We start from the raw sequence: 21,044 nt of genomic DNA, 5'->3' as shown, positions 1-21,044 counted from the left end.
CTCTGCTGCAGAAGGCCAGATAAACTTGAAAGAAACTCTACACACACTTGTTGCTGTTCCCCTCTCTCCTTCATCTGCCCAAGCTACTGGTTATAGGTCTGAACTATAACCTAGTCTGAACTATAACTACTACTGAAGTAGGCAGCCAGTGACCTATTTGGTCTGTCCATGCCCTAAGCCAGCTGGAAACAGAGAAGCTCTGGTCTGGAAGGTTTGGTGCTGAACTTCCATGAGACCAAATCCAAACTACAAACCCCAGCAGTATTGTCCCCAACCCAGTTACACAGTTTTTCTGACCTCTAAAAGAAAACCAGCTTGGGTTTGGCCAACATGGTGCACAGAAGGGTGATGCGGAAGACATCCATAGAGAAGCTGAGGAAGAGCTGGAGCGAGAAGAAATCTGGATAGCTGATGCCCTCGGAAAGGTAGAAAGCAAAACCCCCTTTTGTACAAAACCAAATACAATAATTGTCTGGAGAGCATACGGACCCTCGCACGTCATTGCAGTGCACACCCAGTTCCCACAGGCACAGACGCAGCGGTTGCACTCCACCTGGGTCTCTGCTCCATCCTCATAGGTTTCATCTTCCAGGGCACACTCTAGAGTGGCACAAAACAAAGGCAGTGGTTGTGAGATAGCGAGCAGGCTAAAGACAACAGACTTTGGAGATGCCTTGAGAGAGAAGAGGTACATGGTTTTGGAGGAGGCCTTCTTTCCCCTAACCACCAAAAGTTGCATAATGACTAAAACATTCATGCTGAATTTGGCGTGTGAAATCAGCCAAAAAATAATTTGAGAAAGTCAAACACTTCATTTTGCTTCCTCAAAAGAACACATTTCAATTTCTCAATTCCAAATGAAGTTTCAATATTGGATTTGTTTGAATTTCCCGATCTGTTACACAAAGAAGAGAAGCCCCCAAGTGGAAGTTTCGGTTACTCTGAAACAATTTGTGTTCCAGGCAGCGAGAAGTTGGGGAAATGATTTGTGTATTTGCTGTTTCCCTGAGAAAGAAAGGAAAAAAAGAAAAAGGTTTCTCATTTCAGCTCATTTCTCCTCACAGCTCTATTATATGTTTAAGTCAAGTCCCCCAAAGAACTCAAGGGTCCGTATGGTGTTAAGTGAAAACCAGCTGATCATGTTTTCTGGGGGAGGTGCAGCATCCCCAGCTTTCCACTGAAATAGGCAACAGAGAGTTCAACTTAACATTCCCTAAGCAGCACAGCCCCTGTCTGCTCCCCAGTGCCACTGCAGTGGGATGTAAATCTGGCACCTTTGGACCAGCACCCCCTGAGGAGACAATTAGACGAATGACTAGGCAGGCCTGGTCAGCAGAACACTAAGCTGCTTCCATGGGAACTGTAGCACTAAGCAGGATTTGGAAGGATAGTGAACTTTGAGATGTTCGTCAGGGGGGCTGGGGCTCTCTGTGTGAAAGGCAGAACATAGCAGGACTTTGGTCTGGTCTGGCTTTCCTAAGTTATCCAGACGTGAACTCCTCACACAATTTATCTCCCCACTGTTATTAAATACATGCCTTGACCTTCCAAGCATACCATATCCATTTGACCTACGCCCTTGCTTCTAAAACCTACACCTTTTTCATCACAAGAGCTGTAGGAGTGCTGGGACAGAAAAAGCAGTGCTTTTGACAACGCAGGGACGAGGGGTGCTGTCGGATGGGAGGTAGGCGCGTATCAACATTATGTCTGGGCGTGGAGTTACAGCATCCGATGTCTGGCCCAAGGCTGGTCTCTTTTCTTTCCTCCCTTCCCAGGACCCCTCTGGTTCCCCAATATAAGTGAGGAGTTCCTACTTTTCTCTGGTGGGTTGAAGGATGGGCTGAGGCACTTGAGAAATTCACTGAAGCTGAGCTTCCAGTCAGCGTTTTCATCTGACAGCTCGATGAGGGCATCTACGCAGAGTCCCCTGAAAGGAAACACAGAGCCAGGTTCTGCACAGGGCTGTACCAGGCAGGTCCCTGCTCTACTGGCTGCAGAGTACAGATGAGTAAACCCAGTAATAACCAGGAAGGCTCTGAGATGCCTGGCAGAAGTGGCTTCTCTAAGGAAACCTCACTGCACACAGACAAAAGAAAAACAGACAAAAAATACTCCCTTGGCTGGCGAAAGGCTGGGAAGTGAGGAGATATTCAGAACAGCAGGAATAAGACCCTGTTGACATCTGCGTGCTGTCCCATGAGTGTAGATGCAAGCACAGCCTAAACCACAAGCAGCTTCTTCTCCTCATTGTCCCACACACAGTGGCACACACACAGGAAAATGGAAACCTCTGAAACTACATTTTCATGCGCTGCTTACACCAGCTCTAGCTGCAGGCTGCCCATGAGCTATGTTTTCCCACCATCTTCGTTGCACTGGATCTAGCTACCAGGCAAAAGGTGAGTGAAGTCCACTGGAAAGCTAATTTCTTAGGAAGTAAAGATGACAAATTTTCTGTCACCCAACTCACCTTCTGGCTTCATACCTACTAGATTTAAGGCAAAAGAGGGTTGGAATACATGCCTAACGTGAAGGGTAGGGGTGGGACTGCTCCTTTTGGTGGTGTTCACACCTAATTAAGTGAGAAGCCACTTCATACACAGTTATCTCTGTTAGTGCAAGCCCTATTTTCCATGAGTGGATTTTCATGCCCCCTTCTACCACCCCCTGGACCTCGTGCTGGCATCCTGTCCACTGCCCACCTGAGCAGCTTGTTGGTCTCCTGGTCCATGTAGGTAGTGATGTTGACAGCAGTCTCATTCTGCTCCACAAACTTCAGGAACTCAGTGGAGTCCAAGCGAGAATCGCCATCGTCAAAACTCTGTAGGGAAAGATGGGAAGATGTGAGAAGGTCTGATTAATCAGTTCAGGGTACCCCTTCCTTCTCCCTCTTCCATATGTACTTTGCATTTTTGAAGCTTTAGTGAAACCAGTTGCGTCATCCCTGTTTTGCACAAAGAACAGAGGCTCAGAGGAAAGCAGCAACATATCCACACTGGCATCAGAACCGGGAGACATGATCCCAGCCTTGTTCTCACCGATGAGCTACACTGCCTCTCATTCACCTCCTGCTGCTTGATTTATGGCTCTAACCCCATTTCTTCTCTTTGTTTCAGCCAGCTCTTAGCCTTCTTATATACCGCCTGCCTTAAAGCAGACCAGTTGCATTCATGGAGGTGTCAGCTTTCCAATACGTGTAAATACAAAGCTGTGCCTTGACTGTGAAGTGACAAAAGGGAAAACCACAGCCAGCAATTTTCTGCTGATCCCAAAGAGGGAACAATTTAATGCAACAGCACAACGCCTCGCCACCAACTTCTTAAGGTCCTGACAGGACTGCTGGCACTGAAGAGCAGGATCTTTAGCCCCGAAATCCTGGCTGTACTCCCAAAGAAGTAATTGCATTTTCCCTTCCTGTTTGGAGATGTCCTATCCCAATGCTGGGCACTCAGCAGGAACTGCTGGGCCCCCTCAGAGGCAGCTGCATCGCAGGGAGGGGAAAATGAATTCTGCACAGACTGCTGCCGGCTAATTCTTGCCGTGTGACTTGGGGCAGGTCACTGTGTCTCCTCGTGCAGTGCTTCCAGGAATGCTGGAAGAGACACTGCCTGTTGTTACCTCTATGTGGTTTAGGAGAAACCTGTAGGGCTAGGAGAATCACTTTGCGCGCTGTAGCCTGTGTATAACTGCTCCACCAACACGTTTCAACTTCTACTAGACTTTGAAGCCTCTCGGCCCGCTATTTCTCGTGAAAGTGGCTGCAGTTGCCTTAATGACTGAGGCTCAGTTAAGCGAGTTTCCTTGCCTTTCAATGCTACGGTATGCATTTAGGTGTTCCCCCAGAGACCCTCCAAAACAGAGCAGCTTCCCACTACTTGCCTCACTCCTCTTGAAATAACGTTCTCCAAGGTCAAGGCCTGCCTGACGTACGACCCACATCCCAGTGATCTACACAAGTCAGGTTTCCGGGAGGGAAACAGCTTAATGCCACATCTATACACCTCTCCATCAAGGAGAAAAGGGAAAAGCTTCATGTTGTCTTTGTCTCCAATATTTATTACCTGCAGGGCAGGAATCAAGCCATTCGCAGGGCTGGCATGCAGAGCCCTGGGCTGGGCATGGCAGAATTCCTCCAGAGACAGCAGAGCTTCATTGGTGAAACAAATGTGTGTGTGTGTTGGAACCCATTTAGTTTGCATTGCTTGTATTTGTCCCAAGTTGCTCCAGGCTCTGAATTCTGCTTTAAAAGTATTTCAAAGCTTTAAGGGTTGTTGATATGGTGGATTACCACCTGACAGAGAAGGAAATCCCCCCTTTGGTCCGAGAAAAGGTATGGCTTTGTCATGGGAACTTTCACCCACTTGAGCCTGGGATCAGTGCTCCAGAAAAAGGGAGATAATAAAGAGAACATGAGACTGCCTGCCTCTGAGCAGCGGCCATGGGATTTCACCAGCACCCTGACAGGCATGGGGCCAGCAGGGGTGACCGGGCTGTGTGACAGCAGTGGAGCAAGCCTATGGCTGGCTGAAGCATTTCAGATAAGCCCACAGCCTGGGAGACTCTGCAAAGGCAGCGGGGGACAGCATGTTTGCAGGGGGAGGGACTATGCAGCTCCCCTCCACAGGATGCAGCAGCTTTTGGGTGCTGGCAGGCACCGGTGGGGGTGCCCGAGGCAGTAGTCACAAGTGGGTTTCCACAGAGCAGCACTGACGGCTACCAAGGCGAAGATGCACTCTGGAGCGCAGGGCCCAGCTCCTCTGTCTCACCAGGGGGTGCCATTGCCATGGCAAATTTGCTTGCAGCACTAACTCCTGTCAGGCACCATTAATCTCTTCCTGTCAACAGCTTATGATTTAAACACTCTCCCCCTTTCCCCACCTGCTCCTCCAGCTCCATCTTGAATGCTTTGAAGTCTTTAACAGGAGCTGGGCATGAGGGGGAGGGATGCAGCAGTGCATGTGGCAAGAGCATGGGAGAAGCCTGTGATCTGCTGGTTAACAAAAGAGGGTGGGGATGGGCTGAGGGACAGACTGACAGGGAGGAGGGAAGAGGAACGGGATTATCGCAGGGCCCAAGACTCACGGGTGGTTCCTCTCTCTCTGCACAGCACTAGGGAACTGCCAGCTCTCAGCCACAACTGAGCGATACTCCTTGCAAGCAAATATTCACCTTGAAGCTCCCAAATGTCCCCTCTTCCCATCTCATCATGGCCTTCGGACTGTCTGGAACAAAGGATCAGCAGCCCCCGCCCCAGCTTACCGCTCCTTCTACCTGCAGCACTTTCATTCACCTTTTCTCCTCTGGCTATCTTTTGTCCCCTGAGACCAGTTCTTCTCTCCCCTGCCACAGGCACTCTTGGCCTGCCCTCCTCCTTCTCCCCAGGGCAGGTCAGATCCCCAGGGGTGCTCCAGTCATGTAGCTGTCATGTAGCCATGTCAGTGGCTCTGCCAGCAGCTGCTGCAGGCGCCCCTAACACATCACGCTGTAGGACATAGCAGACCGCTCTGGCCCCCAGCTTGACAGGCCCATCACACACTAGAGCCTCTTGGGTGGGGGCATGGCAGCTGCTTTGCAGTAACAGGGCAAGAAACGTTCTCTGGCCTCTGAGGCAGGTGCTGCTCTACTTGCCTTGAAATACTTGTCCAGGACTTCACTGTAGTTGCTGCCCTTGGAAAACCAGCCGTCTGGGATAATCTCAGCTTCCAGCCACTGGATGACGCGGCGACGAAGCTCGTCCCTGTCTGACTGGTAGCAGACAACTAACGGGAGAAGGTGTAGCAAAAGAAAAAGCAAGGATGAGAGAAATGAAGTTGGCTGGGAGACCACAGAGAGACGACTGGAAACAAAAGCCAGCCAGCCGGCCCTGCCAGCAGTTCACAGGCCCCTCCGTCCTTGGAGATGCGCCACTGCCAGGGATCAGAGCAGAGGCACCATGTGCTGATCGGCGGATGGGCTGCGGGTGACACCATGTGGCAAGGCCAGAAAACGACTCCTGCCAAAGCTCTTCTGCCTTCCTGTCCCTGAAGCTGGTGGAAGAACAACCCAGAGATGGCTCATCTTGGTGTGAAGAGTCCCCAGACCGAGGGAGGAAGGTGACTGACAGTGTCCCCCGATGCCGTGCAGAACAGGCATTCGGCCGTCAACCCTTAAGTACCAAAACTTCTGCGCTCTGCAAGGGCAAAGACTAGACCAAGGAAGCCTTTCCATCACGCTGTCTCCGAGACTTGAATTTTAGGGCCTGCTATCTCAGGATATTTTGTTTCTTCAAAGCCCTGACTTGTCCACTCTGGGTAGAAATGAGAGCGGGTCAAGTTGGGCTTGTTCACAGTGCTCTCCACAGTCAAAGGTTTCTCTAGGTGGGTATCACGCTGTGTGCTCGTACCAAACCATGCATTTACAAACAAAACTGACAGCCTAGATCTTCTGACTTCTGAGAGTTGTCACACCTGCCCAGAGGTCAATGGAGCCAGAAGGGGCATCAGTGTGCATTCATGTCACTTACACACACTAAGGATCTCCTTCTGAATCCAGTGACTACAGTCACCACCAGACAGATAAAAAAAAAACCCAAAACATAAGGATTCTGCATGTTTAATTCTGAACTTCCTTAAAACCCCTTTGAGGTGGTGGTCATGCCCTGACATGGTCCTTTCCCTTAAGCTTGTATGAGGGTTTGCTCTCATCTGTCCTGGGAAGCTGAAGTTGATGATTATACAGCTCCAGCATTTAGAGATCATCAATGGGAAAAGGTCTGTTGCTCTGTTGCAACCATCAGGGGAAAAGGGTCCCTTGATGAAGCACAGCCCATGGACCCAAAATCCATAGTCTAAGTAGACACGGCAATGCATAAGGGAAGAAATCAGGCACAGGGAATCAGAGACTTGTTGGCTGATGGGAGAGGTGGTTCAGCTACACCTCCTGTCTCCCTTGACAATGCTCCATGCCTTACACAGTGCTGCCCCTCTCCCCCTGCACCCATCGGTTAATCGCTCCTGAAGCAAAGTCTCTTTTCAAAAGGGTGCTCTTGGAGTTGGGGACATAGCTCCACAGTTACTGCGTCTTAGATCCCCAAATGAAGTATGCAAAAGAGTGCCTCCTCCCTCAGTCTGGGTGATGAACACAGCTTGTGTCCCTAGGGACAAACTGGGTTTCATTGCACCTTGTACATGCTCAGAGCCCAGGAGATGTATGAGCTCTGGAAGGTTACCCAGGAGTAAAGAGCTGGGCAACCATATTTTAGCTGATTTATCAAGTGGGACTCTGCTACAACCAGTGCAGAGGCACGACTTCTACACAGAGCTGTGCAACTCCCCCAGCAGACCTTCCTCCCCATCTTTTCCCAAATTCATACAGAGGCCCCAGCCAGAAAGGAGATGCCTTCTTACCTGGACTTGCAGCTGGATTCTCAGACTTCTTCTCTGTTAATGGAAAGACAGAAGAGGACATTTCTGATGCAACATGAAGCAATAAGAACCTCTTCCTACCCTGGGTGCCACTTGGGCAAGAGCAGAGGAACCTGGGAGTCTTTGGAAACACAAGGGCCACAAATATGATTAAGGGACTGGAACATCTGTCACCCTGAGGGGAGACTGAGGACTGTTTAGCCTGGAGAAGGCTCAGGGGCAATCTCACCAATGTTTATAAATCTGATGGGAGGGAATGAAGAAGACTGAGCCAGACACTTCTCCGTGGTGTCCAGTGACAGGGCAAGGGGAGCGGGCACATATTTAGACACATGAAATTCTGTCTGAACATAAGGAAACACTTTTTTACTGTGCAGCTAGTGTGTGTGGGGGGTGTGAGTTAAACAGCCCCACTGTTGAGGCAAAATCCTTGCTCCTAAAGTTCTTGAGGTCCCTCACGAACGTGGATGGTAGTATGGGCTTTGGGGGTTTATCCTGAGAGTCTGACCTTTCCCCAGCAGGCAGACTGAGAGACCTGCCTGGCTGAATCCATGAGTTGCCCTGCTTTCCTGAGTGCCCCCCTCCCAGCAACCCAAGGAGACAACAGCTCCAAGACCCCACCAAAGCCAAGGTGTCAGGGTCCTGAGTGCACTAATGAGGGCCTTAATGGCCCTGCCAACCTCACCTAGGGCCTCCATTCACACTCTCTACCCATGAGCCCAGGAGCTCCATTTCAGCTGATGTCTGGGCCCCTAGTCCTCGCCTGGGATTATGTTGTAGGTATGCCTGTCTCCAGCTCTGTTGCAACCATTCCCATACCTGCCATAGACCCTGTTGATCTAGGCCGTGACCTCGTGACTGTCTTCCCACCTTGATCTCAGACCTGCTACAGACTGCATCACTCTGGACTTGTCTGGCAATTACTGGCCTGTGCCTGATCCTGGTTACCATCACCAGAACTGATCCTGACGTGATTTCATGGCTTGACTTCAGGCCTACTTCATCACCACAAACTTGGCTGGTGATCTGGACTCTTGGTTGAACCTGGCTATCATTCCCAGGCTTGCCCTGTTTACCCTGCTCTGCAACTGTAGTACAGAGTCCTGGCCAGCGAGACCTCCACCTTGCCTTGTTATCACGCTTGGCTCCCGGCTCTCCCGCCCTTCGAGGGCGGCCAGCCCTCATCGCTCCCTGACACGTGGTTACCTTTACAGTGGCCATCGTAATCCACCTGGATCTTGGAGCCAGTGAGGCAGGCATCACGGTGCAGCTCACAGTGGTTCAGGTACGTCTTGCCATTGCTACCGCACACAGGCCTCTTGTGAGGTTTGCATTGCTGTGAGAGATCCAGAGCAGACAGCATTTTACCTGCCTCTCTGAGACAGCTAGAGGGAAGCAGGCAAGTCCCAGCATCAGCCCAGCTCAACAAAAGCCCTTGGCACAGCCTCGTTGGCCCAAAAGGTGTTTGGGGCAGGCTGTACCCACCCATCACCACCCCAGAGAAACCTGCACAGAGAAGTCTGCGGGTGTGGGTTCGAAGGCTGCACTTTATCCCAGCCTCCGTCACCACCACCACAACACGAGCCTTCCTGAAAGCAGAGCCCAGCAAAGAAATCAATGCCCAGCATAAATACTGAGTGTAATCCTGCAACTGCTGCTCTGTGTGCCATGAATGTGCCTGCCCAGAGGTGTTCCTATGAAGCTCTTCTGTGCACCTCTGCTTGCTCAGCTCCGTTACATCTCTTTGTAGACTCCGCTCCACCTTTCTGCAACTGAATGTAGAAGAAGCCATGAGCCACGAGCAAACAGCACAGCCTACAGCAGAGAGAGAGCTCACCAGTGCCACTGTTCAGGCTGCAGGCTTCTTTTTTGTGTCCCTTTCAGTCTGGCCAAGCCTACCCAGAGTGACAGACTCTCTTCCTACCAATGGGGCATTTCATGCTCCAGTGCCTGGGCTGGCCACATTGGAGCTGCAGGCTCTGAGGGAAGTGGGAACAAAGAGCCACATGCCCATTCCCAGGAGCCAAGCAGGAATAGTTTGAAAGCACGAGGCAGAGTGGAGTAGGGAGACACTGTGTCTCTGCAGCTGGGAAAGGCTCTTCTAATCATCTCTGGTTCCCTGCTGGATGAAGCTATTCATCCTCATGGCACTCTACCACAATTATCTCCATTTTACAAAAGCTAATTTTTAGTAGGGTGCTTGTAACCTCCTCAAACAAGATGCCAGTGAGGGCAGGCTGTCTTGGAGCTCACAGACCACTCCCTAGAGGGCCCTCTGAAGTCATCTGCATATAAATACCCTACTGGGCTTTCCCAACAAAAGACCTCCAGCCAAGTCTCCTGTTTGTGTAAAGACCCTAGGCAGCTGCACAAGTAGCACAGCTGCAAGCCCCAGACAATATCTGTCCTGCAGGGTCTTCCCCTGCACCACAGTGGGAAAGGCCGTGCTGTTTGAAGAGCCACTGTGAATTTGCAGCTGCTCCAAAATGGCCATAGCCTCATCCCATCATGGGATCCTTCCAGCGACCGAAACCCAGCCGGGTGGTGATGGTGGTGACACCTGTCCCAGACACAGAACCTGTGCTGCCCCCGTACCTCAATGCAGAGGCAGGTTGGCTCTCCCTTCTCCGTCACTGCACACTCCCGCCCGGCTCCGCAGAAAACATTGGCACAGATCTTGGATTTGCTCCTTGGCTCTTCCTGCAAGATACAGAGACACAACACACATCAAGTTACCCAGAAAAGCAGCAACACAGCTTCAAAAAAATAACACATTTAATGTGTAGACTGGACCGAAGAGCACCAAGGTGGTAAGGCACAGATTACAGAACAAGAGAGACGGGACTACAATAGATGGGACAGCTCGGACAATAAACAGGAGCAGAGAGAAGAGTTAGGGCTACAGCCCCAGCCATAGAGGGCTTCCTTGAGGTCATTCCCGAAAAGCCACCTAGGAGAACCGGAGCAAAACATGAGCCAAAGTCTAGCATGAATGGCAAGAATAATTAGCTCACGTCAAGGACTGCTGTCTTCAAAATTTTTTCCATGGAGGGTGGGGAGCAGAAATGTCTTTGCTTGAGACATTTAAGAAGAAGGTGAATGTAACCCTGGAGAAAGGTGTGATAACAAGCAGGCAGAAGAGATCACCATCAGGCACCAGATAGTGCCCTTGTCACAAAAAACCTTCACAAAACTACATGACCCGTTACCTTGCCTCCACTGGTCAAGACTGAACACTTCAAAGGAAGAAACATTGTCATAGATAATTACACAGTAACCTTCTCACAGAGAAAATTTCTTCCTGGTCCCTGACAGCCAGCAGCTGACTTATGCCCTGCAGCACAATTTATACACTTCACAGTTTTCTCCTAGCCAAAGTCATCACAAGTATTCTTGTTGTTCACGTAACTCTCAAATCCTTCTTTTTGAGTCCCACTGCGTTCCCAAACTGGTGATATCTAGCAGGGAAGATTTCCACAGGTTAATCATGTTTTCAATAAAATCATCATTTTCTTTTATCAATCTAACGCCTTTTTTTCTTAGACTTTTAAAAGAGAAGGAGCTCCAGGGGTTCAGACTTTAGAGACCCTGGTTTAATTCCCTGCTTTGTCATTAACTTCCTTTGTGACTCTCACTTCAACCAACATTTTCCACCTGCACATTAAGTATCTGGTCCAACTGTCTTCCTCAACAGTTTCGTATCAGAGACAGAAGGTTGAGGAATGTAAAACAATCAGTGGGCTAAGTCAATCACATCTGCTGTGACTCTTCTTTCTAATACCCAAAGGGTTTTTTTATTTTACCTTCTCATCTGAGTACTATTCTTAATCTCTGCTCATTTGTGGTATCTTTATATCTCCATCATATACTTTTGAAAGTAGGTGATCAAAAAGGAGCAGAATTTGCCTGAGGAGCAAGCATTATTGATACATATAACAAAAAATGCTGAACACAGTTTTTCTCCTGCTGCTTCTTCATCCTAATTTTCTTTTTTTTTTTGTTTTGTTTTTAAACCACAGTTTCACAGCTAGCTGCTGTCTTTACCGAACAGCCCACAGTGACAGCCAGATCAATTTCCAAATGACCTTGCCCTGGTCTTCAGAATATTTTGCCTGCTGGCCTACTGCACAGTCCTCAAGCCCAAGAAGGTCTTTTCAAAGCACTGCAGGATTCCCTCCAGGTTTGCATGGCAACAAACACCTTTCCTACTCTCTGCAAATGTTCCTATCTCACTGCTTATCCTGTAAAATAAAAATATAGTATTCAGACACACCAGTCTTAGCTCAGAAACGCACACCGTGTCCCAGGCCTGCTCACCCCATGAAGACAGTCTGTTATCCTCCCTCTGCCCCTTCACGCTCCTTTCATGTATCGCTTCTGAGCTATGAAAGACACTCTGCCCCTTCTGCTGCATCCACCTCTCCTTAGCTGCCTTCTGGGGGAGCACTGGGATAAACGATCTCGGCGCTTCTGGGGTGGGATGGAGCAACACAAGTGCTTCACCACACAAAACAACCTCACACAACTTAGGGCAGGAAAGGAAGAATAACTCATTCTGCAAAAAGCACAAAGAAAAGACAAATTCTGCCAGGCTGGAGTCTGACTAGGGCACTCACGCACCTAAAATGTACTGTAGACACATAAGTGTTGATGCATTTAAAGGGTTTTGAACAACGTGCCCATCCCTTCATCGACCTAAAGACCAGAAAAAAGAGAGCTAGACACGGCTTTGAACCACCACCCACTAGGGTCTGTAACCCAGGTGCCTGGCAATAGATGGCAGTGCTCTGCCTCTCCTTACCCATGGCCAGGCAGGACTGCCAGCAGCAAACTCCCAGCCGTGCCCACCGATGCCAAACCTGGCTCTTGCCTCCTGGCCTGAGACTTACGACACTGCTACAACTGCAGCTGGCCTCGGCAGGCGCCCGCAGGGACTGAGCTCGGGTTGCAAGACTCCTCTCCCCTCGACAGCTTGCTGGAAACAAGGCCTGTGACACGGCCGTCTGGCCCCAGCTCTCTTCGTGTACTGCCAAAGCCCAGGAGCCGTCCCGCAGCTCTCCCACTGGGACCCAGGGTAGGGATGCTGGCAGGGTGACACCGCCAGAACAGCCTCTGAGGACAACCTGTCTCCTGCCAGGCTGGAGAGCTATGCTACTCTGATTTTTCTTATTAATCAAAGCAAGACGCTTTGGTGGTTGCTTCTTTGTTGTTTTAAGCTGTCCTAGGCTGGCAGTGGGTCAGATCTGGTTGCCACGTCCCAGCACGGCTGTCTCCAGCCCAGGGGTTTGTCAGAGAAAGGAATCAAGCTGCTCTGCCTGCCTGCCTGCCCTCTCACTCTGGCACAGGGTTTCTCAGACCCAGCTTGCTCATCCTTCTTCCCGGCAGCAGCGGCCGTGGCAGGACCTGCCAGGCTGGGTGCTTGCTTCATCTTTAGTGAAAGCAGCTGTCAGCTTCCACCCCAGATCCCTCAGCCCCCCGTGTCCCCCATCCTCACAATGCTCACCCCACAAACCATTCTTTCTCCATCTACAACCTACAAACCATTGCCCCTTCTACTCCTATGCCCCCCCCTCCCAAAATCCCCGAGACCCTCACCTCCTTCCTTCACCAGACATCACCTCTCCTACCCTACATCTACCCCACTCTGCACCTGCAACCAGGCCTGGCACCGGCAGCTGCTGCTGCCTATCCTGCCTTCACCTCCTGCAAGAGCCAGAAGACGCTCTCCTCCGCCAGCCTGCACACAGGTTGAGTTAGCAGTTGCCACCACTACCGCTTGGTATGGCCACACAGCTCTGAGGAGGCTCATGGCACACCACAGGGTGGGAGTTCTCTCTAGTGGCTCCTGGCCACCTTCCTGGCAAATGCCTGAGACTCCTGTGCATTACTGGGAGTGTCATGGAGATGGTGGTGGATGAATGGACGAGTACGGTGGGGGTCTGTGAATGAGGCTTTATAATCTTCACTCCTGAATCTCTGGCAACTTCCCAGATACTACCAGCCGAACTAGTTTCTTGTGACAGATATTCTGACCTTACCTTGGACCTTGCCATGTTTGCTCTTCATAAAGCTCCATCTGCTGGAGTCATGTGAGTAAGCAAGGACGGCAGCTGTCACTTCAATATTAAATAGCTCGTCCTCACACCTAACACGTAAAAGCTTGAAAATATGAACTGCAAAGGTTTAAATGAAAGGTCACACACAAAAAAAGACACCACAGTGTTTCAATGTCGTTGCCCATAAACTAATTTCAGGATTTGGGGGCTGGAATCACAGTTTTTACACTGTTTCCTCCCTGCGAGCTGCCATTGCCTTTTCTGTCACCGTGGGCTTGGGAAGTGTCACTCGTCCCTGTGCACAGTGCGCTCAGGCAGGCGGAAGGGGAAGGGCAGAGAGTCGTTATTAATTGCTGCACGGTGGCATTTACACTGCAAGCTGGGACAAGGCAGTTCCTCTCTCCTGCCTCGGGTGAGATGCCCAAGCTCGCTCTGTTTGGGCAATGCTGTTAATTACTCCTCTGCTGCCCAGAGAGCAAGCGGGAAAGTGTAAAAGCAGCGAGCACGAAGCCAGGGCAGGAGCGCTTCGACTCTGGAGCGTCTGCCACGGCACAGGGGCACGCACGACTCTTCACTCCACAGCCTCCACAGGGGCACAACCTCCCCAGACATCTTCTCGGGCAAAGACCATGAAGAAAGCTGTTCACCACAGCTCATGAGCCAGCAAATCAGGGCAGCCGGGTAGCATCAGTGTCACACACGCATAGCCCAGCCTGTCTGCTGAACGGGGACAGGGACGCACGCCGCTCCTGGGGACTTGGGAAGCGTAACCTCATGGACGAAGGGTTCTTGCATGCCAACGGGCAAGTGCCGAGCAGAAGAGCTGAACTGACAGCGCAGCGAGCCACACGCACTGCTTCTGCCTCAGCTGTTGCTTCCCAGGGAGCAAGGAGGAAAAAAGAGACATTTCCAAGGCACCCGCGGGCGAGAAAGCCGGCGGCAGCGCTGGCGGTGAGGGATCACCATGGCAACTGGCAATGTGGGGCCTCAAGGTGGAGAGCTAAAATTAGGCAGCGGGAAGGGCTGGTTCTCATCTCCAGCAGCCACCGGCACTGAGGAGTTGGACCCCCAACACAGCGTAAGCACCAATGTTGGGAGCATTTCTGAGCCCGTGCCCAGGTGCCCGGGACGGAGCGCGGCTGGACGTGCCGACACACGGTGCTGTGTGTGCGGTGCAGCCCGGGTCTGTGCAGGGGCCTGAGGCCCTGCAAGCAGCCGTGCTGGTGAGACTGCACCAAAACGGTGCAGTGTGCCTTCGCCAGCAAGTCCATGCACGAGCGCTCTGTATGTCCTCCCACGACTGCCTCTGAACACAGAGTGCCTGGCAGAGATCGTCTGCATGCCCTTGTGCCCCAGTGCTTGCACAAACACCCATCTGCGTGTGTTTGTGTCTGAAAGCCCATCTGTGTCTTCAGCAAGATCCACGAGTGACCACACGCACGAAGGAAAAGAGGCATCGTGGCTCCTTGGCTTTGCAAGGGAGCCTGCTCGCTGCGGCTCTCCCTTGGCTGCTCCCTCCCCTGGCCCATGCTGAGCCATAACTGCCTGGTGTCACTTGGTGGAAACGGGGACTTTCCCAACCAGCCTATGAAAGCTGGAACCATTAACAGTTCAGTGACAAAAGCACCTCTGTAAGGAAGAACGAGCTTCCACCTGCATAGGAGAGCTGTGCAAACAGCCGCCCATCCACGGTGCCCCACTGCCCGAAGGGAGCAGCGGGGATTTCTGTCACTACGCACGCTCCCAGAAACGAGCAGGGAGACCGCCCTGCTACAAGGTGGGGAGTTAACATGCTTGAAAACAACCCCTCAGATTGCTTTTTGCTTTCTGCACTTTCTTCCATACAAAAATCTCCACATGGAGATCTCAAAAGTCTTTTTCTCAGCAGCCCACGCTGCACTGGACAAATACAACCTGCCATCCTGCTCCTAACGACACGAGTAAACAGCGTTTCTGCTGTCATTGTGACTGCAGGTCTTTTTGCTCTTTTGACATCAGTTTGTGGAAATCCATAAAATGACTTGACCCCTCACAATAACGCTCTGTGCTGTTTGCTGTAAAATCAAGGCTTTGCATTTTTGCCCTGCCTGATGTGCAAGGGAATCAAAGCGCTCTAGAGCTGTAGCAATGAAAGCTCCTCTGGGAGGTAAACTCATGTATTATACAAACTTCAGGACCATGCAGATAAGGCAAAACTAAAGGGCACCAAACTGATGTCTGGGGTTGCAGGGCTTGTGCAGATTCTCACGCCTCAGGGAACGCAGCAGCAAAAGCTGGGAGGAAGTTTTCAGCTATAACCAGTACAATTCACAATAGCCTCCCTCCACACACACAGGGAGAAATGAGCCTTGCAACTACGTATTTTCAGCCAGTCCTCCCTATGTCTTCCCGTCCACATCCCTTTTTCCTGTTTCCTGACACAGTAGTAGGAATATCAGGGGTCTCTGAACACGTCAAAACCTGTAAACAGTGCTGCCTGCACAATTTCTAAACCAACTCAACATCCAGCCACAAAAGCTAGCGCTTCGTTCAGCTGTTGTCTTGGCAATGTTTTCTTCTCAACACAGAAAGATTTGGAGACACAAAGCGCTAAGCTCAACAATGCAAAAAGCTAAGAAGTCTCCTGGCTCTCAAGCCTCCCTTCTCCCCTGTTGTGGGGCTGGGAGAGAGAAATGCCACCGTTGTGCTGCGATACCCAAAAAGAGAGGGCTGGGCAGCAGAACAGCTCAGGGGGGTCAGGAAAACTTACTGAGAAAGCATTTTGCTCCTGCATTTCACCCCATTACCCAAGTGTGCCTCCGGGCAAAACAGCTCTTTCGGCAGGCAGCGTGCCCTCCTGCTGAGGTCCGGGGAGAGCAGATCCCACGTTCACAGGAAGGCACGCGTGGGCCGGCAGCCGGTCACCTCGGTCACCTCCGGCCATTTGTGCCTCCAGCTCTGGCAGCACGTTTGTCCCGTTGTTCTGGTTTGTGACTTAACAAGCAAAGCACTCGTCTCTCCCTGCAAACCTGACCTAATTCCTGTGGCAGCTCCTTGGATCCTCTAACACTCCAGTGTGACGGGGCGGAAACTTGGCAGCAGCGTAAACTGAGCAGATTAGTGTGAAACAAGCAGGCACCCCCGGCGCTGGGTTTGCCATAAATAGACAGGCAAGGCAAACATTGCAATTTCTCTGCCTTAGGGCTATTGCCTCAGGACATCTGCTGACTCTGGAAGAAACCCTACACAAATTACCTTTAAGTCTGACTTGGAAGGTTTGATTTTCAGTTGTCAAAGATAAGATGGAGATAAGCCCAGTGTGTGAGGATTGAGCCATGTCTGATACCCAGTTCAACCCTCCAATAAAACCGACCCCCCAGGGACATGATCACTATTAGGATGGTATAGCGGGCTGTGGAGTAATCCATATCCTCTGCTCTGGAAGGAAACCTGCTATCAGAGGTTGCTGAACACACTGGTGCAGGGTCATCAGCTGCACCCTTCCTCAGGCCTGGTGTAATCTGCTCCCACAGCGGCACCCTCTGGAGCTACCCCTGACCCCACCAGAAGCTCTCCCTCCCTTTGCCTCTGGGATGCTCATGGTACATCTCCTGCGGCTCAGACCAGCAAAGGTGTCAATGGGCAGCTCAGAAGGCTCAAAACCAGGCTGTCCTCAAGCTAGTTAAAAAGGAGAAGATGTTTGTCAGGCAAAGTCTGGACCAGTGCTGGATTCCCCAGGGACTGTGACCAGATGCATTTGACGATGTTCCCAATGCTAACAATATCCTATTTGAAGGGTGTCAGCATGAGGTCTGTGCTGGATGCAAAGGGGTCCAGCGCCATTAAAACTTCAGGATTCCTCCTCCCCCAAATCCTAAAGCCATCCTGCAAGCAGCAGAACTAATGAAGCCCCGTTTCCAACAGCTCCCTCTGCACAGCCTGTCCGTCAGCTAGTTACAGGGCAGCGTATGGACTCCTTCCTCAGGGGAGGTCTTCCCAGGCCCCTCTCATTACGCCAGTCACTTAGAGTCACAAAACCAGCTGGATCCCATTATCCCAGAGGCCTCCACCACTTTATCAGCTGTGGCGGAAACAGGCCGATCGATTGAAGACTCACTGGAGGCCAGAGGCAGGCAGGCAGGCACAGCCAGCCTGCTGACACAGCTTTGCTTCCCTAGGGAACCAGGCTGTGATTCCTCTACAGAGCCCCACAAAACACCTCTCTGGCTCAGCCTCCCATCTCAGCAGACTCAACACCACCGCTGCTTGCAGCCCTGGGGGCAGGGCCTCACTCCAGCCCCCCTACCATGACTCCAGCGTCCCTTCAGTCTCCCCCACACTGACCCTTGTGCTCCCTCACCACCGTTTTCCTTGCGTTGGAGGACAGACCACATCTCTCTTCTCCTTTCATCCCTGCCTTGGAGCTTCCACCACTAAGGTATTTCAGCCAGCTGCAATCCAGGACTGCGAACAGCCATCAGGACACAGTGCTGGGAGCTGCTGCGCTCCCTGCGGGGCGCCTGCCACGGAGGAGCACGTGCCCCAGTCCATCAATCCACAGACCCAGACCCCAGTCACCACCCCTCCCCTACCCAAATCTTTTCCTGTATCTCTTCCTATTCTCAGCTGACATCCAGGACTGGCTCACTAAATACATCACACAACAAAATGCAACCCCTTTAAAGGCTTTTGAATGCTTAATAGATGAATATTTAATGACAACTGAGTTTCGCTAATGGGAAAGAAGCCAGAGCATACATCTCTGCCCATGCTGGGAACCAGGGCATATTCCCAGAAAACCTGGATGCAGAGACAAGCAGGCAAGAGAGGAAGGGACCTGCAACTCCCAGAGTTCAGAGGAGGTTCCCTCTCTGCAAAACCCGTACCTCACCCATTTGTGTGTGCCCCTTTCTGCCTTGCTGGCTGCTCAGTCTGTGATCCATGAGCCGGCTGTGTCCGTCACATCAGAGCACCGAGCAGGAGAGCAGCTCAGCCTCTAACTGACCTTTGTGATAAAAGGGTCCCTTTAGGTCAGTGACCTCTGCATGGGGCCACGGAAAAATAACATTGGTCTTGGAAGACTGCTTGTGGGAATTTGTCCATGGCTCCATCAGGGAGATGAAGATGTATGATACTGCTACAAAAAAGACTGCCTGGGCAGTACTGCCTAGCAGAGATTGGTGGAGTGGATACAGGGAGCTCTACCTCCCCACTGACCCCAGTGACACGGCCTGCATGACAGGGACTGCAGCCCTAACACACCAGCCAAGGCTTTCTCACATCTCACAGCAAGCAGGCAGGAGCTGGTGCCTGCAAGGAAAGGGAAGCAGGAACTGGGAGGAAGGAGGCTTTTCTCCCCACAACCTCATCCAGGAGAAAGGCATCTGCCGAACAGCTGACTTCTCTTACAGCGTGCTGCTGCTAACAGTTACAGAGCCAGGCACACCTCTCCTGAGGACTCCACTGCGCGAGGACTCTGTTTTCCCTTTTAAGCTAGAAGGAATGTCTGTGCTCTGGCCCCCACAACCTCATATTTTCCACCATAAGGCAATGACCGATGAGGCCCCAGAAGGGGAACAATGACATGAGAGTCTGGGGAAAAGGAAATCTCTACAGCAAACAAGTCTGGAAAATGGCTGCTAGAAGGAAAGGAGCTTGCAGCGCTCTCCCTGCCGCTCACCCTAAAACCCCCCTCACGCTCACAGCCTCAAAAAAGTAACGGCCCAAAACTGCGCTGTCTCTGAGCATTCTTCCCTCCACCCATCCCTGCAGCGCTTCTGGAAGAAGGGGCTGGATTCCCTCCTGCCGCACCGTGCAGTGAAACCGCCAGCTCCTCCGCAGCCACCAGGAATTTTCTTGCTAGTGCTGGCTCCCGGCAAGGCACAGGGGCAGGAGATCAGAAACTCATTTGTGCACGCCAAGCCAGCTGGAGAGGCTTCAGCGGCGAGCAGGGCAGAGTCAGTCCCATGGGAGGAGAGGAGGTGCTGCTGCTGCACCACTGTTCTCGGGGGGAGGAATCCAGTTACTCACTTTGTATTTGGATAAGAAAATAACCCTCATGCACAGGGAAGGATCTCAGTGCACATGAAAGGTCCTAAATGAAGTTAGTCCTGCGGGACCTGTGGGATGAGATTGGTATCATCCTCCTCATGTGACAGACTGAAAAAGAAAGGCCCAAGGGAGGGGATTTGCTCAAGAACTACCAGAAGGCAGCAGCTCAGCTCCCTTTGCTCCCTGGTCCGGGGCCAGAACCACTTCACAATTTGACACGCAAGTCATACTCCCTGTTGGGGTACAACCATCCTTCCTAGACCCCGAGTGCCCCGGGCCAGGCTCTGTTTTGCCATGGCTGGGCTTCTGGGAACTGCAATTCTCCATCCTGTTTCGTTTAAATCATAAAAATAAAAACACAACCAGCATTGATTCCTGAATTTCTACATGAGGGGCCGTTCTGTACGTGGGTAGCATATGAGACAAGTCACAGCACCTTAGTAGCGGTCAGAGGAAGCCCTTGCTGACAGGAGGGTGTGAAGGAGGAGGATGAGGAGGAATTCCTCCTTGTGGCAGGCAGGCAGAGGTGGAGCACTGTCCTGGCCTCCAGACCCAAACAGAGCTGTGGAGCACAGACTCCATCACCCTCCACCCACATCTCCCTCTCCAAGCACCACAGAGCCCAGCACCAGAGCTCTGAGATCATCTGCCCCATTTCGGGGTGCACTCACTCAGCGTTTCCCCCCCTCGCTACCCAATCTGATACTGTTTGTGCCATATACAACCTGAAATGTTCCCTTTCGGCCCCTAAATCTGCGGTGACCCACAGCTCTTTCTGTGTCATGGCAGCCCCTCTTTTTCCATCCTTCATCCCCCTAATTTCCCCACACACAGAAGCCCTACAGATTTTACTGGTCCTGCCAGTAAGTTTTGTTGCCTCTTTTTCCAGCCAGCTGGAATGATTTATTTCTGAATGGGATCCAAATCTGGCACATTTCTCAGCCATCACCTGGCTCCAATGGAGCAAAGAGAAGAGCGAGCTGAGCAGTTGGAGGCAAGTTAGGATTTACAACCCTATGGCATCTCCTCACCTCTTCCAGTAACTGGATACAGAAGAGGAACGTGGAGTGCAGGAAATGCTGAGGTTTACCAGCAGCCTCCGGCTTTTTGCGCAAGAGACCTCAGTATTTTTGTTCCCATCACTAATGCGCAACGGATTTGATGATCCCTCTTCTCTTCCCAGCTCTGTGCCTCAGTCCTTCTTCACCCGCCTTCTACCACAGCACATTGCAAAAAAGCAAGGGAAATCGCTGTGCGACTGGAAGCAGCACTGAGTCAGCCTCAGTGTGGGAGGGAGGGCGAGAACAGAACTGGGCATAAGCCAGTTTTGCACTTCCCATCTTCTAGCCCTGGTCAGGGACTTGCTCAGCTCCTCGTTAACGCAGAAGAGCTTCAGGGCTGCTCCATCCAATGGCTCCGCTGGAGATGGCTCTGCAAGAGTGAATCCCCAGGGGACGGTGCTGCTTGCCACAGTCATTCCTCTCCTTTGAAGCTTCTTTACCATGGGAGAAGTCATGAGATCCCCTTTACACAGCAGGAACAGTGAGGAAGG

At 51.6% G+C, this 21,044-nt stretch overlaps 1 protein-coding gene across 1 annotated transcript in view; it reads right to left on the bottom strand.

Moving 5' to 3' along the window:
• Positions 1-21,044, bottom strand: part of FSTL1 (follistatin like 1) — a 54,813-nt gene that overhangs the window by 4,336 nt on the left and 29,433 nt on the right. The window contains exons 3-9 of the mRNA XM_068417462.1: positions 10,002-10,106; positions 8,613-8,742; positions 7,389-7,421; positions 5,632-5,762; positions 2,706-2,824; positions 1,818-1,930; positions 490-600 (exon numbers count right to left, since the gene is read on the bottom strand). Of these exons, the coding sequence (XP_068273563.1) occupies positions 490-600; positions 1,818-1,930; positions 2,706-2,824; positions 5,632-5,762; positions 7,389-7,421; positions 8,613-8,742; positions 10,002-10,106 (742 nt within the window). The remainder of the gene's footprint in view (positions 1-489; positions 601-1,817; positions 1,931-2,705; positions 2,825-5,631; positions 5,763-7,388; positions 7,422-8,612; positions 8,743-10,001; positions 10,107-21,044) is intronic.

This window comes from Nyctibius grandis, chromosome 23 (assembly GCF_013368605.1).
Source record: "Nyctibius grandis isolate bNycGra1 chromosome 23, bNycGra1.pri, whole genome shotgun sequence".
Lineage (NCBI taxonomy): Eukaryota > Metazoa > Chordata > Aves > Nyctibiiformes > Nyctibiidae > Nyctibius > Nyctibius grandis.
The sequence above is the reverse complement of the archived record's forward strand: the minus strand, read 5'-3'. Positions and strand labels throughout refer to the sequence as shown.